This window comes from Diuraphis noxia, unplaced genomic scaffold (assembly GCF_037042655.1).
Source record: "Diuraphis noxia isolate RWA-SAM2 unplaced genomic scaffold, SU_Dnox_SAM2 contig0001, whole genome shotgun sequence".
NCBI lineage: Eukaryota > Metazoa > Arthropoda > Insecta > Hemiptera > Aphididae > Diuraphis > Diuraphis noxia.
The window spans coordinates 36,629,969-36,655,753 of record NW_028301711.1 but is presented as its reverse complement, the minus strand read 5'-3'; the positions used below and the strand labels follow the sequence as shown (position 1 = coordinate 36,655,753).

At 25.5% G+C, this 25,785-nt stretch overlaps 2 protein-coding genes across 2 annotated transcripts; one reads left to right on the top strand and one right to left on the bottom strand.

The window, feature by feature from the left end:
- The first annotated feature begins 5,975 nt into the window (after nt 1–5,975).
- On the top strand, nt 5,976–12,768 carry LOC107165869 (cell division control protein 45 homolog). Its single transcript, XM_015514299.2, has 13 exons — nt 5,976–6,350; nt 8,759–8,911; nt 9,018–9,155; nt 9,215–9,286; nt 9,366–9,557; nt 9,623–9,684; nt 9,821–10,012; nt 10,080–10,211; nt 10,357–10,561; nt 10,623–10,678; nt 10,757–10,895; nt 11,656–11,855; nt 12,374–12,768. Exons 1-13 carry the CDS (start codon nt 6,300–6,302, stop codon nt 12,513–12,515), a joined length of 1,734 nt encoding a protein of 577 aa, XP_015369785.2. The 5' UTR covers nt 5,976–6,299; the 3' UTR covers nt 12,516–12,768.
- Nucleotides 12,769–19,180: 6,412 nt separating this feature from the next.
- Nucleotides 19,181–24,866, bottom strand: LOC107165868 (membrane-associated progesterone receptor component 2-like). Its single transcript, XM_015514298.2, has 4 exons — nt 24,613–24,866; nt 24,122–24,480; nt 23,897–24,043; nt 19,181–19,635 (listed from the first exon to the last, which is right to left on the bottom strand). Exons 2-4 carry the CDS (start codon nt 24,441–24,443, stop codon nt 19,346–19,348), a joined length of 759 nt encoding a protein of 252 aa, XP_015369784.1. The 5' UTR covers nt 24,444–24,480; nt 24,613–24,866; the 3' UTR covers nt 19,181–19,345.
- Between the last annotated feature and the right edge of the window lie 919 nt (nt 24,867–25,785).

Sequence of the window (25,785 nt, the reverse complement as noted above, 5' to 3'; positions counted from 1 at the left end):
ATTGTGGGCCTATTCATTTATTTTTATATCATTTATATTTATAATTAAAATTTAATTTTGAATAATCGACGATCAAACGTGTGACCGGTTAGTGTAGGTACCTATTCATTTATTTGTATTGTATTATTATTTATTTTATTTTAGTTTTCATTATCTAAACTGTATAGGTAAAGCCAATAAGTTTCCCCGATTTAGCCTTAGGGTCAACACGTGGCTTATAAGTCAAGTTTCGCCCAAAAACGACCGTCCCCGTTTGGCCCGGGTACCCGTTTCGCCCAAATTTTGTTTTTATACGATGCCGTTTCGCCTAGAGTAGTATAGACAAATTTTAAATTAAGTTGGCAATAGTTCAGTCAAATATTATATTTTAGGGAACGTTATAAAACCTTTAGTAAAAAAATTACGGTAATTGAGTTAAGAAAATAAAGCCAAAAGAAATATCGTTTATAAATGTTAATATATCAAATCGATAACAGATAAGAAATCCAGTCGTTATCGAATTGAAATCGATCAAAATCTATAAAGCGCACCGAAAATATGATGCCTACGATTTACAATTTACACGTTGCTCTCACTGATTCAGAATTACAGAGTATACATGTTATAATTCATATATTATAACTTAGTAAATATTATAAGTTCATATCGAATATTGATTCAGAAAAGTAAAGGACTAAAGGTTCTTAAAAGTTTTTTTATATGACAATATAAAATGTACTTATTAAGCAACAAAGACCTTGATTTCTACTAATTCACATAAGTTATATAGGTATATAATAATTAATAAGTAATAACAAAAATTCATTACCTATCTCATACTTCCAACATATTTTTATGATATCTTTTAAGTTTCATATTACGATTTTTACAAATTATTCAATTATTACTACTTACTAGGCTTGACGTTATTATTTTTATTTTCTTACCTATATATGGTTCTGATTATTATAAATTTTCAAAAATTAACTTTCTACTGACTGCGGCAAACAGCGAGGCACACTGTTGCCTGTTAATATAGATACCTAGGTACCTACATATTATATTACCTACGTATATTTATTATTTAATTGACTACAGTAAAATAAATATCAACAAATCTAATCAAAAATAGTATTTACATTTATTGTATCAATTAAAATTAATTTTTAAGATTTTTGAGTAGTCAAATCGAATACTGCGAAAATTACAGAAGATAATATTTTTGAAGTTTTGACACATCGTTTTTGCATTTTATTATAATTTTAGTTTGTATTCAACTTTCAAAATAAAAAATTGTGTTTGTAAATATAAATCATATTTAAATATTGTTGTGATACAATATTTAGACAAATTTATATTTTAATATATTATTGTTATTATTAGTTATTACCCTTAAAAACATAACATATTCATCATAACTCTTATACGATGAGCAATTTTACTCTATAAGATTAATTAAAAACATAAAAATTACTTTTTTTGTATGCGTTTTGTCTATATTGCTATAGACCAAAGAGAAAACAAACAATGCGCTGACATCCTCCTAACCTTAAAGAATTAAAATCATTTATAATAAAAACTAATTATAATGAAATAAAAGTAATATACCTAAATTACAATTTCTTACATTAAGTTACTGTTACATAGCTGTATAGATAATTCAAAATATCACATACTGCAGACAGTAAAACAATAAACTAAATAACAATTGGATTATGTCTAGTATTATTAGTTAAATAACAAGTAAAAACTACCTATAAATCATTTAATTGGACATCAGACAATCAACGCAACACTACAATCAATAAAAACTGTAACGTATGTGTATTGTATATACTGTATCTGTGATGTATAATAAAGAAGTGTATACATTGTATTATATATAAACGATAAGCGTATAACATACTATAACTTAATATACGGACTATACTAGTATACTACTATATAATGCATTTATGCGTATTATATACATAGTCATATAGCCATATGCCCATATAGGTAACTCTTGTCACTTTGTAAGTAATAACACTAATAACTCATATAAGCGTAGCTGTAGGTATATGTACCTAGTGCAGTGTATAACGTGTATATGCCACCGGATAAACTGTGGCTTCATATGAGGGGCCCATGTTTATTATAACAAAGATTTTTTTACAAAAACATTAAAATTAATTAAAAAATGAAATAATTGTAATTCTTATCCCTGTGAATCTTATTATAAACCCAGAATTTTGATATGTCCATTACCTATGACATATGATATCCACTCTGTATATATAATATGTGCTCTAATAATAATTTATGGATGAATTAATTATACTAATGAATACAGAATAACGAGGTTAGAATAATAACCCTGGATACTATAAGATTATTATAATCAATGATATTAGCCGTTACCATTATCATTAGGTAACAACTATAAATAAGCTATTTCCGTTATCCGTTGATTAGGAAAATTAGGTTTTAGAGGCGCACATCAATTGTCTCCCGATTTAAAAAAAAATATCGTTTCCTATTTAATTACTACCTAATAATATTTTCCCATCGAAGATATATCGAGCTGATAATATGATAAATCGATATCGAGTTTAAATTACATAAATTGAATTTATTATATATCAAGAATATCAATGTAATTTGAAGTCAATAAATAAATATAAATATTTTATAAAATAGACAAGCCTATATTTTTAATATTATATAAATTGATTTAATAACTAAATAATCAATAGTAGGTAAACGTACAACTATCACCTATCAATATTAATTAATAACTTAAATTTCTGTCACGAGATACGATGCCTGATGTACCAATGGATAGGATGCGATTCAAGTGGGTGAATATAAATTATTTTTTTAAAAGGCGTGTATATTACGAAAAAAAATCATATATATGTAAGTTCTAACATATAGAAAAAAATTGTATATCAGTATAAGTGTATTCTACTTATGTTAAGTTATGGATTAGCCATTAGGTGGTTATATTTATTACAAAAGTATAATTCATATATTAAATGTACCCAAATTAATTAAAATGTCTTTAAAAAGTAATAAAAATCACACAATACATTTTATAAATAGATAAATAAAAAAAAATACACTTAGATTAACTAATTATTATGATGTCATATTTTATTATTTATTTATTCATCTTTGTAATTTACTGTATATATGCTAATTAATTTACGCTTAACAACTTAATGATGTTAAAATTTTTTTATTATATCAATAAGTTCGATGACTTTGTATGCCAGAAACACTTTAATTTAAAAAAAAAAAGTAATAAATAAATAAATATATAGGTAATAATCAATGATAATGCAAAATAATAAAAATCAAATACTACATTTTTTTTATAAATAAATAGATGAATAGTTATTTTTCCAAAGTGTAGGGACTTCAGTGGCGTATATAGGAGGGGGGTTAGGAGTTACTGAATCGTTATCGGCGTGATTCGATCACAACGTCAACGCCGAAGAATAACTTTTGATATATTATATTATTATTCAGTCCCCGTCTAGTCCGGCGCGTAGGCGAATTTTTATAATATATTTAATATTTATGCTTTTAAAATATTTTATTTTTTATTTTTTTGTTAAAAAAACATTCTCACAACAGATGGCGATCGTGGCCATCCCCTACAATTCAATTTAATGATTTAATTTAATGTCTATAATTATTAAAATAAAGTTAGTTTATAATATTGATTAGGTAGATAAATTTTGTTTAACCCCCCCTCCCACCAACGAAATTAATTTCAATATACGCCACTGAGGGACTTACATTAGGTAAGTACTCACTTTTTTCCACCTTGTACCTAGGAAGTAGGAACATCCTCATCTCATTTTTATGTTCCTGTAGGAAATTAACACATCACATCATAAAAATAATTATAACTATATTTCACAGTAATGTATAACTTCAAAAAGTTTTATTTCAATTACATTGATGATAATTTTTATAAATGTTTAAAGTTAGAAATTTTTAATTTGAATTTCTCATAACACGTTTTAATACTAATTTAAAAATTATATTAAAGATGTATAAGCATGATTTCTTTTTCATAAGCATTTGAAGTTCAAATTTTACGAGATTTTCTAAAATCACGAAAATTTGCAAATAATTTTGTAATTAAAAATGTAGGTACCTACCTATAAGAAGTAAAAATGTTATAGTTAGGACTGAACATTTAAAACAATGTTTCTCATTGTCATTTGTAGTTCTTGCTATTACTATGTAATCAAAAATCTAATATACCTATATAAATATTTACATATAAGTAAGAAGTAAGTACAGTTTTATTTAAGACAGTTTAAATTCAATTTTAATTAAAGTTAATATTACGACAAAGAAAGATTGTTGTATTTTAAAAATATTAATAGTGTGTAGGTACTGAAACTTTAGTACTTACCTAGGTACACGAATATATTTTATACAGTTTCATACACGTTATAATTTATAACACAATAATGATTATGATTGATGACATTTTTAAATACAATGTTTTCGGGAACAATTAATTTAACCTATACTATATTATAAATTAGTTAAATAGATTGCTTTAATATAAAAGCATTAAAAGCAATATAACTATCATATTATACCTATATTAATATTTTGAAATATGCTTAGGAATGTTGGTTGACAAATGACAGACTATACATAGCATCACAACGCCTTTGCTTAAAGTCATAATTCGTTTTTCATATGACACAAAAAATAAATCAATTTATAACATTGTAAAATTAATACATTCTCGACTAAGAATCTCAAAAACGTCCTACATATTCTTAATATATTATTATTGTAGGTATATTATTTGTGAGAATATTTTTTTTCTAAAATTTAAATGAATAGGGTAAAACTGTATAAACGAGGTATGAAAGGTACCTATAGTTAAAATAGAGTTTTGTTTCTAAGATGAAACAATAAAACAAAACTGTTTAAACAAGTTATTCGCATTTTTATTCTATTCAATTCTGAGCTTAGTTATGGATGTTGTATATTTACAGTGTGTAGATATTTTTTATTTGTCTGTCTGTCTGTCTGTCTGTCATCAATATTAAGAGTGATAAAAATTCTCCGAATTCATCTTTTCTAAAAGAAAAGTTAATATAGTCGGTATTAACATTTCCCATTGGTACATGATAAAATTTGCGAAATATTTTTACTCTTTTTGTACGATTTATAGCCATGATTAATTTTTCTAGTTTCATAAATTATTTTCCTGTTAGAAATTCATAAAAATTTACATGTAAATCTTAAACAAATCTGTCATATCTTTCTGTTACACCCTGTATAGTTATACATTATATATTTATATAGCTATATAATATGGTGGTAAGTTACAGTAAAAACTCAAGGAATAGGGACATACAGCCATACAGGAATTATTATTTTTATCATATTATGACTCATAATAATATCACTGATACCTATCTATCGAAAATAAATTTACTATAGCAGTATTATATGTATATGCTTTTAAAATATATGATTATATGATCTATGATTTATATGTGTCAAAATCGTATATATAACATATGTATAACCGTGTAGTGCGTTCATCAATAATATCATTAGGTATTTATTATTTATAAGTTGTACTTAAGTAATTTTGGTGACTGGTAAGGCGATTTATAGTTACGAGATTCTTATAAAGTTATAATAACGCTTCAACTATTATTTCGGAAGACAAATAAACTTTAATGACGTCGCCACACTGTAATAGTGTTATTATACATTTACTTATTAGTAACAACTTACAATTTTAATGATCGAATATTACACACTACATAGTTTAATGGTCTATTGTATCACACTCAAGTCACCAGACGCCGCCGTTCGTTTTTCGCGCCAACTTCATAATGTAAACAACATGGTAGGTATAATATTATTAATCCGGATTTGGTTCAAGTTCGCGCGAACGTCACGCGCCAATCGTAAGATCTGACGGCAAAAAGTTGTATCACCGTACCTGTCCTTGTCTGTAATAAATGCCTGTACCGGTTTATCTATTCGTTATTTCGTTCAAATAATATTAGGTTAGGTCGCGCTTGTGGTTACTGTAGTTACTCATTACTCAAGAATAATATTAGTATTATTGTCATTTTACACCTATTATACCTACTACTTTTGAATGCGTTAAATGGTAGTGTGCGACGTGTGATATTGTGCAAGCACTTCAATCATTACAATCCCTTCTGACTTACCTTATTAGTCGCGATCGAGGTACGTCGTTTTTAATCGCTATCGATTATTATAATATTATTTTTAATTCGAAACGTGATGCCGGCGTGACTAGCTGTTCAGTGATAATGTTCGTCGACGATCTGGTGAAAGGGTTTTACGACGTCGTTTCAAGGAATGTAAGTGGATCTATCGTAAATCGTTTGTATGATGGGTTATGGTCTTGCGCACGATCACAATTTAAGACATCGTATCGTGCACATTAAAACGGCATTACCATGTTCTCGCCCGATTATATTGCTTAATTATTATTGTTATTTTTTTTTTTTTTGGGGGGGGGGGGGACACGCGACACTTTAATTCCCTTTTAAACGACAAATCAAATACAATTTTCGATCCATAGGCTTAAGGACTAACTAGGGTCAGATTTAAATTTTTGCTTCCTATAAGGTGCAAAAAGAAATTACATGTGGCTTATCCAGGTAGTCTAGACTTTAGATAACCTAACTTAAACTATGCTGGGTCCATCTATATGATGTGCATTCTAGGTATCAGTGGCGCCTAAGAAATATTTTCCAGGTGTAGTAAGAAATAATCTCGGAAATAATTTTACCCACCCACCCCTTCAAATACTCAAAATTATATTATTTTATACATTTTATCATATTTTAATTTATAATAAAAGTAAATAGGTACCAACCAATATGATTAATAATGAAGATATTTCTATCCACCTACCCTTATTTTCAAGGTGTAGCGACCATTGCATCTAGTAATAGGGTTGGGTGCCACTGCTAAGTATACCTAACTGTTTCTCTGTAGGTAGGTTCAATTTACTTGTAGGTACTTTTTATATAGAATCAAATATCAATTTTAAAAGATCAAAATACATATAACTATTTATAATAGGTAAAATACCGGGTAAAATACACATTAGTAAATACGAGGTAGGTAGGTAAATATCGAGGTAAATATTATTTTTTCAAAATTTCTTTTAGTGAACATTTTTAAAATCTGTGTTTAATTTTTTACTTATACGTAACTACATTAATATCTAATACTTATATTGGATTGGTCCAAATAAAAATAAACCAATACCATGTGGTTTTGAATAGTGATTACAGATTTTAATATTACATTAATACAAAATACATTTATAGTTTATACACAAATTAATAATATAATATAATATAATTTGCATGGCATATATGATATTAACTTCATTCTTCATATTATAGTCATTATACTTAATAGTTAATATATTGTATATTCACAGAAACAGGAAACAGGAAACTCTATAACCAGTAGGTACCTTGTATGTATTTTTGAATTTGGTTTTTTAGGAACATGAAACTAGATTACTGGGCTAATTAATCTAATTTAAAAATTTTTCAATTAATGCATTTTATTAGTTATGTGAAGTTATCCTTTAAAAAAAAAGTTTTTTGCCGTAGGTACCTATCAATTTACATTTGAAAAATTGTTTAAACCTGTTATTTTCTAAAGGGTGTTAGATAATCTAATCACTATGAAGGTTGTAATTCATCAATATGACTTCAGTTAAGAAGATATTATAAAAAAGTTAGGTATCACTTAATAGTTTAAAATTATAAAATTTAATTTAGTAGATAGCTTGGTAAGTAGGTAGGTACATAGAAAATTTAAAAAAGTATATTTTGGTATCAAGAAAAAGAAAATGAATATTCAATGTTAATAATATTATTTAACAATACCTACATTCATTTTATTTGTATATAATATGCAATAGTATATTTGATAATTAGCTCATCAGTTAGATAAAAAAATTTGATTTAAAATTCAATTTCAATCAATACACATCAAAGACTCTAAAAATTTGTTAGTGAAAGTGGTTCTAAAATAAGAAAAAAAAATCCTGTTGTGGTTATTATGCAGAATATATGAGTTAAAGGTAAGTCAGAAGTTGATTGCTCGGAAGTATAAAGTTTCTTTCATATTCCGTAAACATATTTCAAAAATATGTATATGATGATGAGTTCTTTGTTCTCATGGACACGTGGTTTATTACTCCAACTATTTCTAATCATTATTTATTACTAGGTACAATGTATTATTAATAATATTAAAGTGCATTTCCTTGTAGGTAGAATTATATTTATTTTAAATAAATATTAAGTTTTCGAATGCTCATCTGTTATACCTATATAAATTGATTAAATTTCAATGAAATAAGAGTCATATTTATCAATGTAGCTTATTATTATTTTTCCCTTTATTATCCTTTATTTCCCTGGTGGAGTATTAATGTTTATATATTTTATTTTATCAGTAAATACAAAAGATTTTAATGTAATTAAACCATGGTTTAAAATATAACCATTAAGAATGTATCTAAGTACAATTATAATCAAATTAAAACTACCTTATATTAAGCAATAATTGTACATAATTAAGTTACTAAATATATCATTATCTACTGGTACAAAATAAATTAAGAATAGAACTTCAAAAGCCTCTAAATACAGTTTTGTAATTTTGATAAATAATTATTATATATATATGTATAATATATTATTATTGTTTGATTGTTTGTATTTATTATGTTTAGAAAATTTTAATTTTGGTAAACTATGATGTGGATGCAATTTGTGCTGCTAAAATATTTCAATATATATTACGTTTTGATAATGTTATTTATGTACTTGTGCCTGTAAAAACTATTACTGAATTGAAAAAAGTTTATGCGGAACAAAAATCAGATGTAAATAATTCAATTTTGTTTTATTTTATTTCATTATTTAACTCTTCTTTCAGTCAGAAAATAAAGACTATATATTTACTTACTGTATATTTTTTCCAATTTATAGGTGAAGCATATAGTGTTAATAAACTGTGGGGGTTCATTAGATATAATAGATATTTTAGAACCAGAAGAAGATATAATTTTTTTTGTAATTGATAGCCATAGACCCACAGACATCTGTAATGTATACAGTAGTTCACAAGTAAATATTACTACTTTTTATTAACTGAATAGTTTAATATCTAGGTTTTTGTATTCCAGATAAGAATTCTCGCGACTCCTGAGGAAGATGAAAAAATACCGGAGTATGATGATATATTTATTGATGAAGAGGTAAAATAAAATGTATTCTTATAAAATTAAAACTCTTAGGTGTTAGATTCTTACATTTAAAAAAAATATACAATTCTAGTCATCTGAAGAAGATTATAATTCTGATGATCTTAATGAAGACTTGGGTAATGATACTGTTGAGAAACGTCAAAACGAAAGAAGAATGCTTCAACAAAAAGCATTCATAAAAAGAAAAGAAAAAAGAAATTGGGAAGAAAGAAGAAAAAAGCTTTTATTTGATTACACTCAATTTTCATATTATGGAAGATCGGTTTGTATTTTTTTTTTAAAGAAAAGTTTAACCAAGATTTTTATATTATTGAATTTTGTTTTTAGACTGCTATATTAATGTATGATCTTGCTTGGAAATTACATAGAGAATCTGTTGATGTATTGTGGTAAGCTTAAGATTTTTAGAGGTTTTGGAATGGGTATAAATAATAATTTAATAATTTATTTGTATTTGGTTATTACATTATAATTAAATAGTTTAATAATTAACCTGATAATTTAAAGTAAAAAATAAATTTTCAGGTGGGGTATTATTGGCGTAACTGAGCAATACATTTTTGGTAAAACTGAAAATATGCGTTACTTAAAAGAAGTTGAGTTGATTGGTGATCACATTGGTCGTATTTGTGAATCTGCTATTAATTATAAAGAGTCTATGTCACAAACTGAACCTTCAAACAATACTTCAAATTTAAGGATTGAATCTGTAAAAGAGTGAGAAATACTAAGCTACTAATTTACCTAAATACAGAAATTAAAATAATAATAGTATAATTCACAGTTTGTTATTAGCCTTATACAGACATTGGACAATTGAATCAAGTCTTCGATACTCAATGTTTACAGCTGTATCTTTAAAACTTTGGACTGTAAAAGGAGAAAAAAGATTGAAACAAATTTTAGCTGAGATGGGGTGATTATAATAACTTATTTTACTAATTATTATTTAGCATAGTGAAATAATTTTATTAAAATCTGCTGAAGTGTTTTTAAATAAATTATTTGGTAGCAACATTTTTCATATTAAAAAAAAAATTATATGTTATATATAAAATTAGGTTACCTTTATCGGAAAGTCGTCAAATGTACCATTCTATGGACTTAAATCTGCGAAAACAATTTTTTGGGATGATGGAAAAAATTTCCAATACACATAATTTGTTACACTTAACTTATCCTTCGTTCATATTACATCAAGGTTTTAAAACCCGATATCAATGTGCTGATTATGTTTACTCGATGATTGCTACTTTGGAAAGTAATGTAAGTTATGAAGATATATTATAAACATTGTATTACATTAACATTAAAAAAAAATGATTAGATTCATGGAAAATCATCTACAGAGTGTTTTTATAATACTATGGATTCCTTATCTCGGTATGTATTTGTAATAAATAAAATTATGATATTGCACAATACAATAAACTGATATTTAAATATGATCAATTATTATAGTGCCAAAAAAAATTTATTAGATGAAGGAATTGAAAGAGCCAAATGGATATTAACTAATATGTTTAGGCACATACAAGTAGCATTAGATATGAAACAAGTGATGTTAGCTGGTCCATTTTATTACTTAATTATTCAAGAGGTAACAAATTTACTGTAGCTAAATTTAAATAATTAAATTTATAAATTTATTTTAACCATTATAAATTCTAAGTGGATGAATGTATTGATTTTACAATGATTTAGGTTTCATTTTTGTGAGTTACTTTTTAGGGCACTTAAAACACTTTGATTTTCTACTTCAGCATCTGTTCTAGTAAGAAAGTGAATCCAATTGGTATTTAAGGGGTCAAAAATAAAAATAATTCTCAGTGGTTCAAAAGCGTCTGGAAATACAAATATACATTTATAGACATTTTGGAAGGTTCAGTGATGGACATGTGTGAGAATGGATGAGTTTTGGTTGCTGACCAGTAGCGTTCTTACGGTTCCTGGATTATAGGTTTCTTTATTGTTTGATATGTTTAAATTTTCAAAATGTTAAGATTAATTTTAAGCTATTCTCTATTTATATCATGATAAATTCATAGTTCTATGACAAAGTGGTATTGATTCAAAAGTTAACTAATACAATATAAATAAATATACATTATTATAATAACTAAATTTTTATAATTTAAAATAAATGCAATGTTTTAAAATAAATTACTTAATAGCAATATAAAGAAACATAAAATCAGAAATACACTTCATAGTATCTGACAGATTGTCTTTACCCACAATATTTTACGTTTACAATATTATACTACATATATATAGTGGCCCACTTGATACCTACTATATAACTCAGAAGTACTCAATTGTACACATTTTAAGTAAATTGAATTTATTAATTGTTGCAGGGAACTTTAAATTCACAGCATTATTCCGATCCTCAATTATTAATTATATTAGCTTCATTTGCATTGAGGGCTCAAGTAGCATCATCTAATAAAAATAAAAATTCTCGTTTACCATTAATTGCTTCAGCAGTTCTTGATTCGGACCAAGATTCTTGTATTGTAGTCGGTATTCCTCCTATTACAGAATCATTGCCTAGAAGGTAAAATTTAAGAATTTTATACTTTTTTAAATTATTAATATACTTCTAGATTACAATAGTGGTAAATAATAAGTGATAGCTAATATTAATTAAAATGCAAGTTAAGATTAGAATATTTTATTATTACAAAACATTAAAGTAAGTTGTAAATCATGTTAAAATATTAAAGGTATGTGTTAGTAAAAAGATAGTTGTCCCTGCAATTATTACTTGATTGCATTAATGATTGTTCCTCTTCCTATATATTTGGTTGAGACTATTTTTATTCATTTACTAAAAAAATGTATTTAATTAATTAATAATAAATACATTATTTATTATTAATTAATTCAAAATTAACTACCTACTAATTAGTAATAAGAAATCGGTTAATTTAAATTTAAACATTCAACTATTTCCTGCTTAACTAAAAGTGAATGTAATTTATTTTTAAATATTTAAAGTTTTAATATTATTTATCACTTTTGTAATTTAAAATTTGAAAGCTTTACATATTATAACTATTTTAATTGTTTCAGTTTTTTTGGAAAAGCATTTGAGCAAGTAGCTAATAAAACGAATATAGTTATTTCACTAGAATACTTTGATTCATCTATTGCTAAAATGCAAATTAAAGACCGTCCGACTTTTTTTGATGCATTAACAGCATTACTAAGTTGACAGTCTGTATTTATATAAAATATAAAACTATTGTTTAAGGGAAGTATTTAAACTAATAGCAAGTAATATTTATCATTTGTTTTTTTTTTGTTTGTTGGAATTTTTTAAATATTTTAAGTTATCACATTTTAATAAAGATACAAGAGTAATGTATAATTGTCAAATAACTAATTACAAAAATACTATGTTTGATTTGTTTTTAAATTTTGTGGAAGTGTTTAATGTTTATAATATAGTTAATAGTTGCAATGAACTCAGACATTTTAGACTCTAGAGCGATGAATGTATTGCAATGATTTTACAACAATGTTTATTTTTTATTTATTTTATTTTAGTATTATTTTATGTGTGTGCACACGTAAGTTGTCAAAATAATGCTTCGATTTTCTACTTCAGTAGCTTTTCCAGTTGAAAAGTGAATCTAGGTGGTACATTGGTGAAGTAAAATTTTGAGATTCCCACTTCCCAGTATTTTCAAAAGCGCCGGAAAAAACAAAACGGGATTTTTTTTACGCGAAATCAATTTTAGAAATTAGTGCAACTCTAAAGCAAATTACCGTAGATACATGAAATCTCAATAAATGTTATCACTATTCTATCATTTTACATACTTGATAAAATTTTCAAAATATTTCAAATCTTTTTAAGTTATTTTATAGACATTTGAAATTTCATTATTTTTAGTTTTTTTAAATGGCAATAAAATTTTATTATTTGGATAAAAAAGTCTCAATTTAATTCAATGATCCTAATATTTTAATACTACAGTAGTTAAAAAATATTAAAAATGCGTAGTAGCGTAGTCAATTTTAAAAAGCGGATAGTCGTGGATGTCGCTCTGCTGTACAGTAGCCAGTAGGTTACAAGTGGGTTACTGTAATGGATGGAATTAAATTTGAATCCAATGATATATAATTGTATACGAAAAAAGTTTCTGAGCGGAGGCCGTTTATCTGACTAGCAAATATTATAGATTATTGAACATTTTCAAATCTTAGATTTAAAAAGAAAATTTTTTTGAATTTCTAGCATAAAATAATTTACGAATTTTCTTGATTTTTACGTATACTATGTTGTCAAAATTCAAACTTTGAATGCTTATAAAAAAAAATTGTGATTATGTATTTCTTTTATTTTTCAACTGCTATTGTAAAAATATGCTAGGAGCCTTGTATTTAATTTTCAAATCTTAGATCTAAAAAGAAAAACTTCTATGAATCTCTAAGGTAATTTGAACATTGCCGTAATTTTTACATATTTTTATAAAAAAAAAAATCATGCCTATGTATTTTTAACATTTTTCAACTACTATTGTTACAATGTGTTAGAAGCCTTGTATTAAATTTTCAAGCTTTCTACGCAACAAATAAATTTTAATCGATATTTAAAAACGTTGAAAAATTAAAATGTCAGTAAACAGCTCAAAACCATTTTTGAATATTGTATCATATACAGAAAATGCCTATATAAACATTCAGTTAGAATTTCAAGTATCTGCGGTAATTTGTTTTAGAGTTACACCAAATAAGAAAATCGCTAAATGTGTAATCCAGTGAAAATTCAATGTTGTAAAAATTTAAAATTCAAACGCTCATAAAATTTTAATTTTAATATTTGGTGGAAATTTTTTTAGTGATAAAGATTGAAAAACTTGTAAGGAATCTTGTATTAAATTTTCAAATCTTAGATTTAAAAAGAAAATTTTTTATGAATTTCTAGCTTAAAATAATTTGCAAATTTTTGTGATTTTTATGTATTTTGTCAAAATTCAAACTGAATGCTAATAAAAAAAAATTGTAACTGAATTTATTTTATTTTTCAACTGCTATCGTAACAATATGTTAGGAACGTTCCTTGTATTAAATTTCAAGATTTTATACCCAAAAAATAATTTTTATCGATATTAATTTTAAAAAAACTAATAATTATCGAAAATTGTATATGCCTATAGATAGTTCAACTTAAGTCGAAAGTGCATGGTGGATAGAATAAACTTATATAAACATTCTGTGAAAATTGCATGTATCTATGATGGTCATCTGTTTTATAGTTATATCAAAAACCAAAATCGATTTTGTTGAAAACTGATTGTGCGTAAAATTTCTCGTTTTTCCCTCAATTTTTAGTTTGTTTTTCCAAATTATTTAGAAAAATATTAAGAATTTTTTACTTTTGACCCCCCCAAAGTACCAACTAGATTCACTTTCTGATCGAACGAGGTACTGAAGTCAAAAATCAAATTTTATTGCCCCAATACGTGATGACCGACACAAAAAAAACATACACATCATGGTAAAATCAATAATCCTCGCTCCGCTCAGAATCTTAAATACGTAAAAATCAAGAAAAATTTGCAATTTATTTAGAGTTAAAAATTAAAAAAAGTTTATCTTTTCAGTTTTAAAAATTCTTCATGAGTTTGTCTGCTTTTATCAAATAAAAAATGTCCACCGTAAATTCAAATTACATTTTTATGAACATTTGAATCAGGGCTTGGAACCTTTATGATTTTTTCGGTTTCGGTTCCAATTCAGTTCTTCAAAAAAATAAAAATTTGGTACCGGTTTAGGTTCCGGTTCATAAAATTATAGAATGAAGATTTCGGTTCTGGTACCGGTAAACACCAGTAATTAAAAGTATATTTTTTTTCAAAAAGTAAAAAAAAAACCAAGTATAAACTTCATTCATAGGCGCAAATTGGGGGGGGGACTGGCGGGGCCAAGTCCCCAATCTTAGCCGTTGCCCCCCCCCCAAAAAAAAAAAACCCTATGACATACAATTTTAAAATGCTATATTGCAATGGTCTGCATGCCTTTAATATATTCAGCCCCCCAAGTCAAAAGTTGAAATTGCGCCTATGCATACCTATAATAATCTAAAATGATAAAATCAAATTATAGTACCGTTGTTGGGTTATAACTTAAATGACTTGGTAAGTTTACTATTTAGTTTTAAAAACACTCAAAAAATTTTTAAAAAAATAGGGTTGACTCATGTTGTAAAAAGCGGAAGTCAGTGCATCATAACATTTGATACAATCATGAATCAAACATTCAATAATCTCTATAAACAGTGGTTTTATTTAAATAATACCCTAGATAGAATTTTGTATGATATGCATGTTGTCAAGCCTAACTTACTCTGTAGATGTGGCATTGTGAGTTGTAAAATTCAATTTGAACAACTGACATTTATACCAGAAATTGTACAATAGGTACCTATATAAAGATTAATTTTTATAAAAATCATATCTTGTGTAGATAGGTACTTAATTTAATACTTAACTGATAATTTTTAGTATAAATTAAAATGACAAAATTACTTTCCTACTATAAGTTGTTTTGATTAATTGACTTTTTCTTATTTCAACTTTTAAGTTTCAAAATCTGAATTAATTTTTGATAATTTTGTCTAATTTAATATGAGACCATAATAGTATAATAAGAGACTCAAACATAATTTATTTTACTTTTAAATTTTAATCTAAACTAGACATTAAAAAATAGTATTTTTGATGGTTTAAAAGACAAAATGTATAAACTTATTTTTCGTGTAAAATTCAATATAATAAAAAATTTAAATTACCTTACAAACAATTGAATTCTGGATTTAAAAAACAGGTTGACTGATTATATTAAATATATTTTATATTATAAAAATGAAATAAATATGTCAAGTTATTTATTATTTAATATTAGAATCTAAAATAATAATCACTTATAACCTTAAGTCTTAACACTAAAAACTAAAGAAACTCTAAAATATTGTACTCAGTCTCTCATAATATATTATAATATTATGGGATATTCACATACATCAATTTATATTGCTTACATTACCTATAAACAAATAAACAGAAAACTATAAAGACCGAAATGCAGTAATAGTAATTGTTTTGAGTTAGTACTTAGTATCTTATGGTGGAAATAAGATTACTAAAATTGTTTAGAAAACTATAATATGCATTTACAAATTTACAATTGAAACAGTTATAATGTAATATACTAATATATTGTATACTAATTACAAATCAAACAAAACATACATTTTATGCCAAATAAATAATTCGATAGTGTTATCCGAATGTTCAATACAAATAACTGTATTCAATCGAGCATTCGTGCACTTGATTATTCGATAGCTTATAATAAGATTAAACGAACTACGGACGTTGCGAATGGAGATATTACAAATTATTCGTAATCGCCCATTATTCCTATTTTTAATTTTATTATTATGAAAAACTATTCAGAAATTCAATTAAATATGTATATGTATACGGTATACCATTTGACCATTATAATATTAATTATTAGCCCTTGTCACAATCTGATAACAATTTATACGAGTGTGTATTTTGATCGTATTGATAATCATTTTATTATAGACATCATTCATCAACATTACCAGGCATTGTATCTAAAACTATTTATAAATTATAAAATATAAGGAAATAATCATAATGACATGCTTTACAAATCAGCGGGCGAATAACAATATTAATTATTATATTTATTTTGTTAAATGCTCATATTTTATTGTTTCATGGAATTGTTAGATTATAAAAATATACAATTATAATAACACGTTTACGTTTACAACCTTATTTTAAGAATCAAATATTATTTAATAATAGGTATGTATTATTATACACCAGCCTTAAATAATTAAATAAACCTTGAACCGAAAAATTCTCTTCCGACAAATATCGGTTCCGGTTTAGGTTCCTAGGTAAATCAAAAAAGGGTTTCGGTAAGGTTCCGGTTCCAATATTTTCAATAGGTTCCGGTTAAAATACCGGTATTTTTAATTTCGGTTCCAAGCACTGATTTGAATTACAACAATATTCACTGAATTTCTCTTGAACTGATATTCTTATTTTATTGTTATTCAAAAACGAATAACTGTAGAAACTCGAAATTTACACCATATGTTTATTTTATTAACTCATATACTTGATATTTCAACAATTTTTAAGTTATTTAAAGATATTTAATATTTCTTGATTTTTTAGTTTTAGATTCTGAACGAAGTGAGGAATGTATTGGTTTTACAATGATGTTTATTTCTTTTTTATTCTGCCAACACTTTTTCTCCCTCTAAGCTTGCTCAAAAGTATCAAGCGTAGCATCTTTTCTGAAAGGTAATGTTCTTGAGCTGGTACTTTTGAAATTTAAAAATATTTACGGATACTTAAATTTCTAGTTTACTTTATATTCTAATATTAATAGTTAATGTCATTAATGACTTAAATTAATACTTAATAGTAAATTGTACATACCTTCTATGAATGACTGATTAAGTCAGGTGCATAATGAATTTGATTTGATTAATTTTGAATTTATTTTATAGGTACCTACATTTTTTGTTCTTTTTTAATCATAACAATATACTTAATAAAGTATAATATATCTTAGACTGACAAACCGTCTCCACCCAGAATTGTTTTTCGTATACAATGATACTATATCATTGAATTCAAATATCATCCATTACAGTAACCTACTGTACAGCAGAGTGACAGGTTACCCTCTTTTTGTTATTACTAGTTTATCAGATAAATTAAAAACAAATGACATACCATTTGTGTTTAAACTTTAAATGGTAATACATACAGATTGTAGGGAAATATATTGTTTTCTTAATTTTTGAGTTACCAAGTCACTTGGTTAAATTTTTTTTTTTGTATTTTCATAAAAACATAACTATTTTGATTTATCAATACAATTAAAATGATATCATTATAATTAATGAAACAAAAATGTAATTATTTAAATTTTATCTCTTCGAATCTTTTAGTAATTGTGTGAAAATTTGAAAATTGTATAAAATATCGTTAAAATGTTTGTTCCATTTAATGTATTTCAATTTATTATATTGATCTATTGACATTTATATAAATAAATAAATAGTTATATAAAAAACAATTTAATTCTTTATTTGTAAGAAACCTTTATATTATGTAACAAACAATAATTTCAACATTTCAGAAGTGTTGCCTTATTAAGAAAATAATATATTTATAAATATAGTTATTATTTTATCAATTAAAACACACCAAAACATAAGAATGCATATAATATGATAAGGATTAAGGTAACATAATTTTTATAAAGTAAACAAAAATTATGAAGTATCTACCTTTGTCAACAGTGATTTAAGGGATAGTTACTTTTGTATAATAAAATATAATTACACCATTATGGATCTGTAATTTTTTTTTTGTTTTTTTTGATAAAGCTATATTAGTTAGATAAAATATACATGCAGGCTGTATACCATGCGTTATTTAGCAAAATTTGAAAAATATTTACCATCAAAATAATTCTGACAATTTAAAAATGTATAGTTAAAACTCAGTTCTTAGATTATTAAAAAAAAAAATATTTTTTGTTCCCTGTAACATGACTGTACATTTTAATCAATCAGGTAACACTAAAAGATAAAAACAACTACTAAATTTTTTATACTTATTATATAGTTATAAAAAATAAAAATGTAATTCTTTCGACTTTATTTAACAATAATCGAATAAAGGAACAAAACTAGATTATTCTTCATTCAAAATGTTTTAACACTAAAACTGATTATTTGGAACTTAAAAAAAAATATTTTGATCTTCATTTTAGTTCAAATAATGAAGACAAAAAAGAAAATAATTAAAATCCAATAATAATAAAATTGTTGATTTCAGTCATATTATTAAGTACAAAAACAAAATCTTTAACACCCTTACAGTATATAATGAATCCCATCACCGTTACGGATGTAACCGTTCTTAGTCCCCCTTAGTTGAAAATAAATACCGATGTTCATTTAAATGATTTGTACTATTTTTCCAACGTATGAATTTCATCTTTCTTGGGTTTCTCATCAATAGTATCCGAAGATAGACCACCACTGCTGTTGTCCACGGTTTCCTTATTGTTATCTTTAATTTCAGTTTTTGGTAATTCATTTATACTTGTAGAATCACTTCCAGCATAGTTTTTAGGTTTTTCAGTTTCACATTGTTTTGGATTTTCCAGATGGAGTTTATTGGTAGGTGTTTCTTCTTCATCTGTATAGTAACTGTGAGATTCTCCAGGTTTCAATAAACGTCCAACATAATCATATTTTTCTAAATAAAACAAATACAAAGGTATGATAAATAAGTAAATAAAAAGTATCTAAAAATACAGTAAATGTAGTGGGAGTTATTAAAAATTATGTACTTCAAGTATTAAATTAAAATAAGAGTAAATTATTTATAATATATAATATTGTTATATATTAGTAGAAAAACTACATTATATAGAATACATATTACTATCACAGAAATAAAATTTATGAATTATGAAATATTTGTTATATTAATGCACATATGACTATCAATAATAAAATTGAAAACAGAGAGATCTTTTAGTAAAATAACTGGGTAAAAAAATAGAAGTGAAAAATTGAAGGAAAACAGAAATCATTACATAAAAACAGTGTTTGGCATAATCAATTTTGTACTTGTATAGTAACTTAAAAATTAATTAGCTTAGGTACATAAAATTTCATCAAGTTTTTTACTAAGGTTTTATAGACGAAATAAAATAATTGAAATATTTAATTCTTTTCGAACTCCATAAAGGTATTTTCAATATTCAATTTTTTATCTAACATTAATAAAAGTTTTTTTTAATCCAACATTGATAAAAATTGTTTTGCTAGGTAGAATATCTTGAAAATGTAATACAAGGTTCCTTAAAAGTTGTTAATTCTAATGAAATTGATTTTATTTTAAGAGGATGCTAAAAAACCATTTGTTGTCTTCTTACAAATGGATAACATACCAAACTTACACTAAGCAAATCACATTTACCTACATTAGTTTAAAAATTAGAATGAATCGACCTATTATGAAACTTGATTTTAAGAACATTATCTGTGTTTGTATGTGGGTTTTTTTTTTTGATGTTCAATTCTGTACTCTGTAGTAAGTTTCGCGTACATAAAAAAGAGTAAAATAAAATACCTAACTCATAATCACTAAAAAACTAAGTTATCATAAAAAAACCACATACAAACACAGATAATGATTTTACCATCAGGTTTCATAATAGGACAATTTACTCTAATTTTTAAACTAACTGAATTTAACGCGATTTGCTTAATGTAAATTTGCTATGTTACACACTTGAAAGACTGAAACAACAAATATGTGTATAGCGTTCTCTTTAAGGTTTAACTTGAAAAGTAAAAACTCCTGATAATAATTTAATTTTAATCAGATATTAATATATATATATATATATGAAAATTTTCCATATGGAATTTTTAAAATATTTTAAACTATTTATAGCCATGATAAATTTACAATTTTAGTATTTTTTTATTAAATCATTGCCGATAGATGTTTACCTATTTTCATAAGAAACCTGTTAACAATGTTCTATGTAAATCGATTTTGACTCAAAAGTTAATAACAACAAATTATTATAGAAATAAATAATAGATACATTCATACTACTGAATTAATAGTATGATTAGATCCTGGACGCTTATGCACTAAAAACTACCAAAATATGTATGCATTTATTCGCTTGAAAATTCTGATATATTTGCTTAAATATTTTTTTTTTTTTTAATTTGTAAATATGAGGAATAAAACATTATTTTATTAGTAACTATATATTTTTAAACATTACAATTTATAGTCAATGATTTTAATAAATTCTCAAATATAAACGACTGCCTGTTATTACCTCACAAAACATGTCAATAAACAATATAAACAAGAAATTGAGAACTGACTACATTCTATAATTTTACAAGAAGACGAAAGAATTGTTATTGGTGATTAGGATAACTACCTATATTATAATAGTCAATAACTATTGAGTAAGTTAAACACATTAAACGCAGATTCTCAGCACGAACGTGACTGTCGATCATAATATAAAGATAAAGCCGATAAAGCTAGCTGTAGTTAAAATGTATAAACATATATATTAATATATTATATTACCTAATTTACTGGGGAAAAATATTGTTTTTAATGTAAAATGGAAATTTGAAAAATATGATAAGAATATCAAGTAAGTTTTCTCAATATAAATGTAATAATATTTTTGTTAGTAAATTTTCATACTGCATCTTCATAAATTATAAAATATATTCTAAAATTTTAAAACTACTAAATTTGCAAAAATATGCACTATAAACTGTTGATATGGTTTTTGTAGTATCTTGGAATGCATTCTAACTCACTTAGCAATAAATCTAATGGTTCAAAAACTAACATCCAAATGCATGAACTTCCGGGCACTAAGTATATAAATGTCATGCTTTTGGCAAATAATAATTCAATCCATCTAATCATTGATTTCAAATTTTAAACATCCATAAAAGTGATCTATTCAATAACAAAGTATATCTGATATAGTGATATCTTCAGTGAAGGTATTAGTTTAGTGCAGCACTGCAGACACCTACTTGATAGCTTTTTTATGTTAGAAATGTTGTAATTAAATTATTGAAAAAAATGGTTGGTAATACACATTTTATTATCTAACATAATTATTTGGTCTAGGTATAATGATATTAGAAAATAATTACAACAATATTGATCATAAATAAAACCTAATTAATTTGTAAGATAAAAACTTGTGACATGAAATAGTCATTAAATTATAGGTATGACTGTATAAGCAATTACTAAGATGATACGTAAAAAATAAAATATATACATGTAGCATTGTTGCTTATAAAAATCTGATTCTCTGTTGTTAAATTTAATATTTTGATATTGGAAGTTAACTAATATAGTAATGGGGTGCTGAGAGTTCAATATATAAGTTCCCAATGTTGTTACTATATTAAGTACATTAATCATTTATTATTACTTATTAGTACATAAATTATTGTTTAAGTGGGTCAATTATTTAAATTAAACATTTTGTTTTTGTTAAGCCAAATATAATTTATGATTTTGCAGGAACTACAGAATAAAATTGCATAATATATAAAATATTAACAAAATAACTCTGAACAGGAGTTGACTTAAAATAAATAATATTTATATATTATAAATGTAAATCATATTTACACTTGTAAGCATTAATTAATTATACTGTGTTTGTTATAATATATATATGAATTATCATAAAATGAATAAGTTATCAGTATGACCCATGATGACCTATATTTTTTGATTGAGAAGTTTTTACTCTTGTATTTTCAATATTATGTCAAAAAGAAAAAGTTTTACAGGATAATAAATGGTTCATCAAAGTGAAAAGAAATTTAATTTTGTGATAATATACCTATGAATATATATATATATATATAATATTATATATACATATATCTAATATAATGTATAATAGGTATATACGGAATGTATTATGTAGATTATATAAGTATAATTTATCAAGGTATAACACATTTTTTAAATTCAAACAAATTAGGTACCTAATCAACTTAATAAAAAAAAATAATTTAGATTTGAGTCAGGTTTGAGAAACCAAATAAATATAAGCATATTCTTAATTAAATAGGTGATGTTAATAATTAGGCTAAAATTATATGTATTCATTAAATTAATAAATTGCATTTAATATACTTTAGAGGCACAAGATACATATACAATAATTGCTTTTTTTATCATTCAGCATTAATTCACACAAATTATAGTCTTTACTCTTTATAGAGAATTAAAAACATAGTTACATTCAAGCAAACAACATTTATACCATTATGGAAAAACATTTTTAGAACACTCATAGTATCTAATAATATGAGTGTTTTGTTAAAAAAAGTTGTTTTTATGAGATTTAAAAGCTTGGTTTTGTTATAAACAAAAAATTTAGTAAAGAAATTGCTAGAGAAATATTCATTTAAATACATTACATTGTATCACTGCAAATGATCAAAAGGAAAAGTATGCATACAATATTACAATTAAAAATGTGTAATGTACTTGTATATTATTTATACATGGCAAAATACCATTATAATTATCAACAAGGATTATGTTTATTGAGTTATAGTTTAAATCAAAATAATAAATATTGTACTTAGGTGGGTTACTAATGCTATTGTTACTTATGGTTAAGAACTTCTTAATATCAAGATATATATTGATAAAAAATAAAAATAAAATAAGAATGTAACAACCTAATATACAATTTAACTAGTATAAACCACAATATTTTTGTTTTAAATTTTAACTAAATAGATAATGTATCCATAGAAAGCAAAAAGTCTATGTACCTATTGTTAGATATTTTCAAAATATAATTGTTGTATTATGGGATTATTTAAGAACCATAACAATATACTATCACTATTATTATTTACTTTTTTGATCCAATTTATCTTAATTGATAGTGATTATAAAATTATATATTTACCCATAAATTGATTTTCCCATTCCAACATAGACTCAATCTCTAATGAATTCAAATCACTTAGGTCATCGTATTCATCTTTACCACTTACTGAAAATGTAGCTAAACCACGAGAAGCATCACGTCCACCAAATGTTGAGTAAACACCACCTATGAGATAAATAAGTATTTAATTGTCCATTACAAATGAAATAGGTTTAAGACCATATAGAATGTAAATAATCATACCAGGTCCGTAGAAATGTTTTCCTTTAGTAACGTCAAATACTTTGCCGTTAATTGCTACCAAAATGCGGCCGTCACCTTTTGTGCCGTCAAATTCACGAAGCTCTTGGATGGTGAAATCTCTCTTCTTCATTTTTGGTAGCACCACATCATCTTGTTCTTCGACTTCAGGCTCATTGCGTTTCATGAATATTTTCATCAACAGAAACGTAATAATAGCAACCAGACTACCGTTTAACAACACCTTTAGCCAAAAGCTCACGCTGTAAACGTCATACAGTCCATCCACGCTATCCGGCACTCCATCGCCCACATTAGATGACATTATTGCAGTATGAAAAAAAATAAAACTGGAATCGTATCTACGACACAAAACTATCAAATTTTCGAAATGCGCATAAACGGGACTCAAAAAAAATTGCAAATCAGCCGGCAACGGAGAATAGTAACAATTGTGGGAGAAAAAGTAAATAATAATTACGCCGAACGTTTACCCGTCAAGTTTCGTCGTTTCGTACGATCGGTGAATGCCGTTTTGCTGATGGCCGCCGATGAAAGTCAATTTTATAATTTATAGGTAGGAATATTTCAATAGTTCAACGATTGACGAAATGACGACTATTATTTCTGACTGCTGTTTAGCTGTTTACTTTCGACGAGATAACACTACGTTTCGAGCACGGATTATCGTAATTAGTATTTTTTTTTTCTCTACAGCTGCACAACAGAATAAAATATGATCGTGGAGGTGGAAATTATCGCATAATAATAATAATAGTAATAGTAATAATAACTATGACGTCATCACGATATTATTTATTAATGATATGGGCATAACTTGTAATGTCGTGAAAATGGGTATTGGACATTATTGGTATACCGTTTGTACCGCTTGTCCGTACATGATACACCTACCTAATAAATAATATTAAATAATAAATACAAATCATAAATTACAGTACGTAACGTCGGCTGAGCGCACACACACTTCGGTAGTCGCCACCCGCCGGAATATAATTATTATAATATTATGCGATAAATTATAAATTCATAATTCATAACCGGCGAATAGAGAAACAACGATCGATGAAACCATGATTAAATTATTTAGATTTCAGTTGAAGTCTAAGAATGCAGTGTCTGACCATTTTCGAAAACGTCATTTAGCTTTTTCTGAATATTCCGATTTGCCTTTATAAATGTATGCATTGTAGAATGTACTACCTAACATTGAATGGGTAATATCTAAAGACATGATATGCGAATTTTCCATTGTCTGTGGCGTGGCTTTATTGTCATAAACATAACATTATAATGGTACTAAGAAATAGTAATAATGATATTATAATATTTATATGCGTTGTTAGTTGTTACTGCCTATTGGTGAATGGGTGAGTGGCGGGCGGGCAGTGGTGCCGCTGCGGTAATGCAGTACGAACATGACCAATGAGTCGACATTATTATAAATATTAAATATTAAGAGGACGCTATACACACATATTTGTTGTTTCCGTCTTACAAGTGCGCAATATAGTAAATTTACGCTAAGCCGATCACGTTAAATTCCGTTAGTTTAAAAATTAGAGCAAATTGACCTAGTATGAAACTTGATGGTAAAAACATTATCTGTGTTTGTATGTGGATTTTTTACGATTACTCAGTTTTTA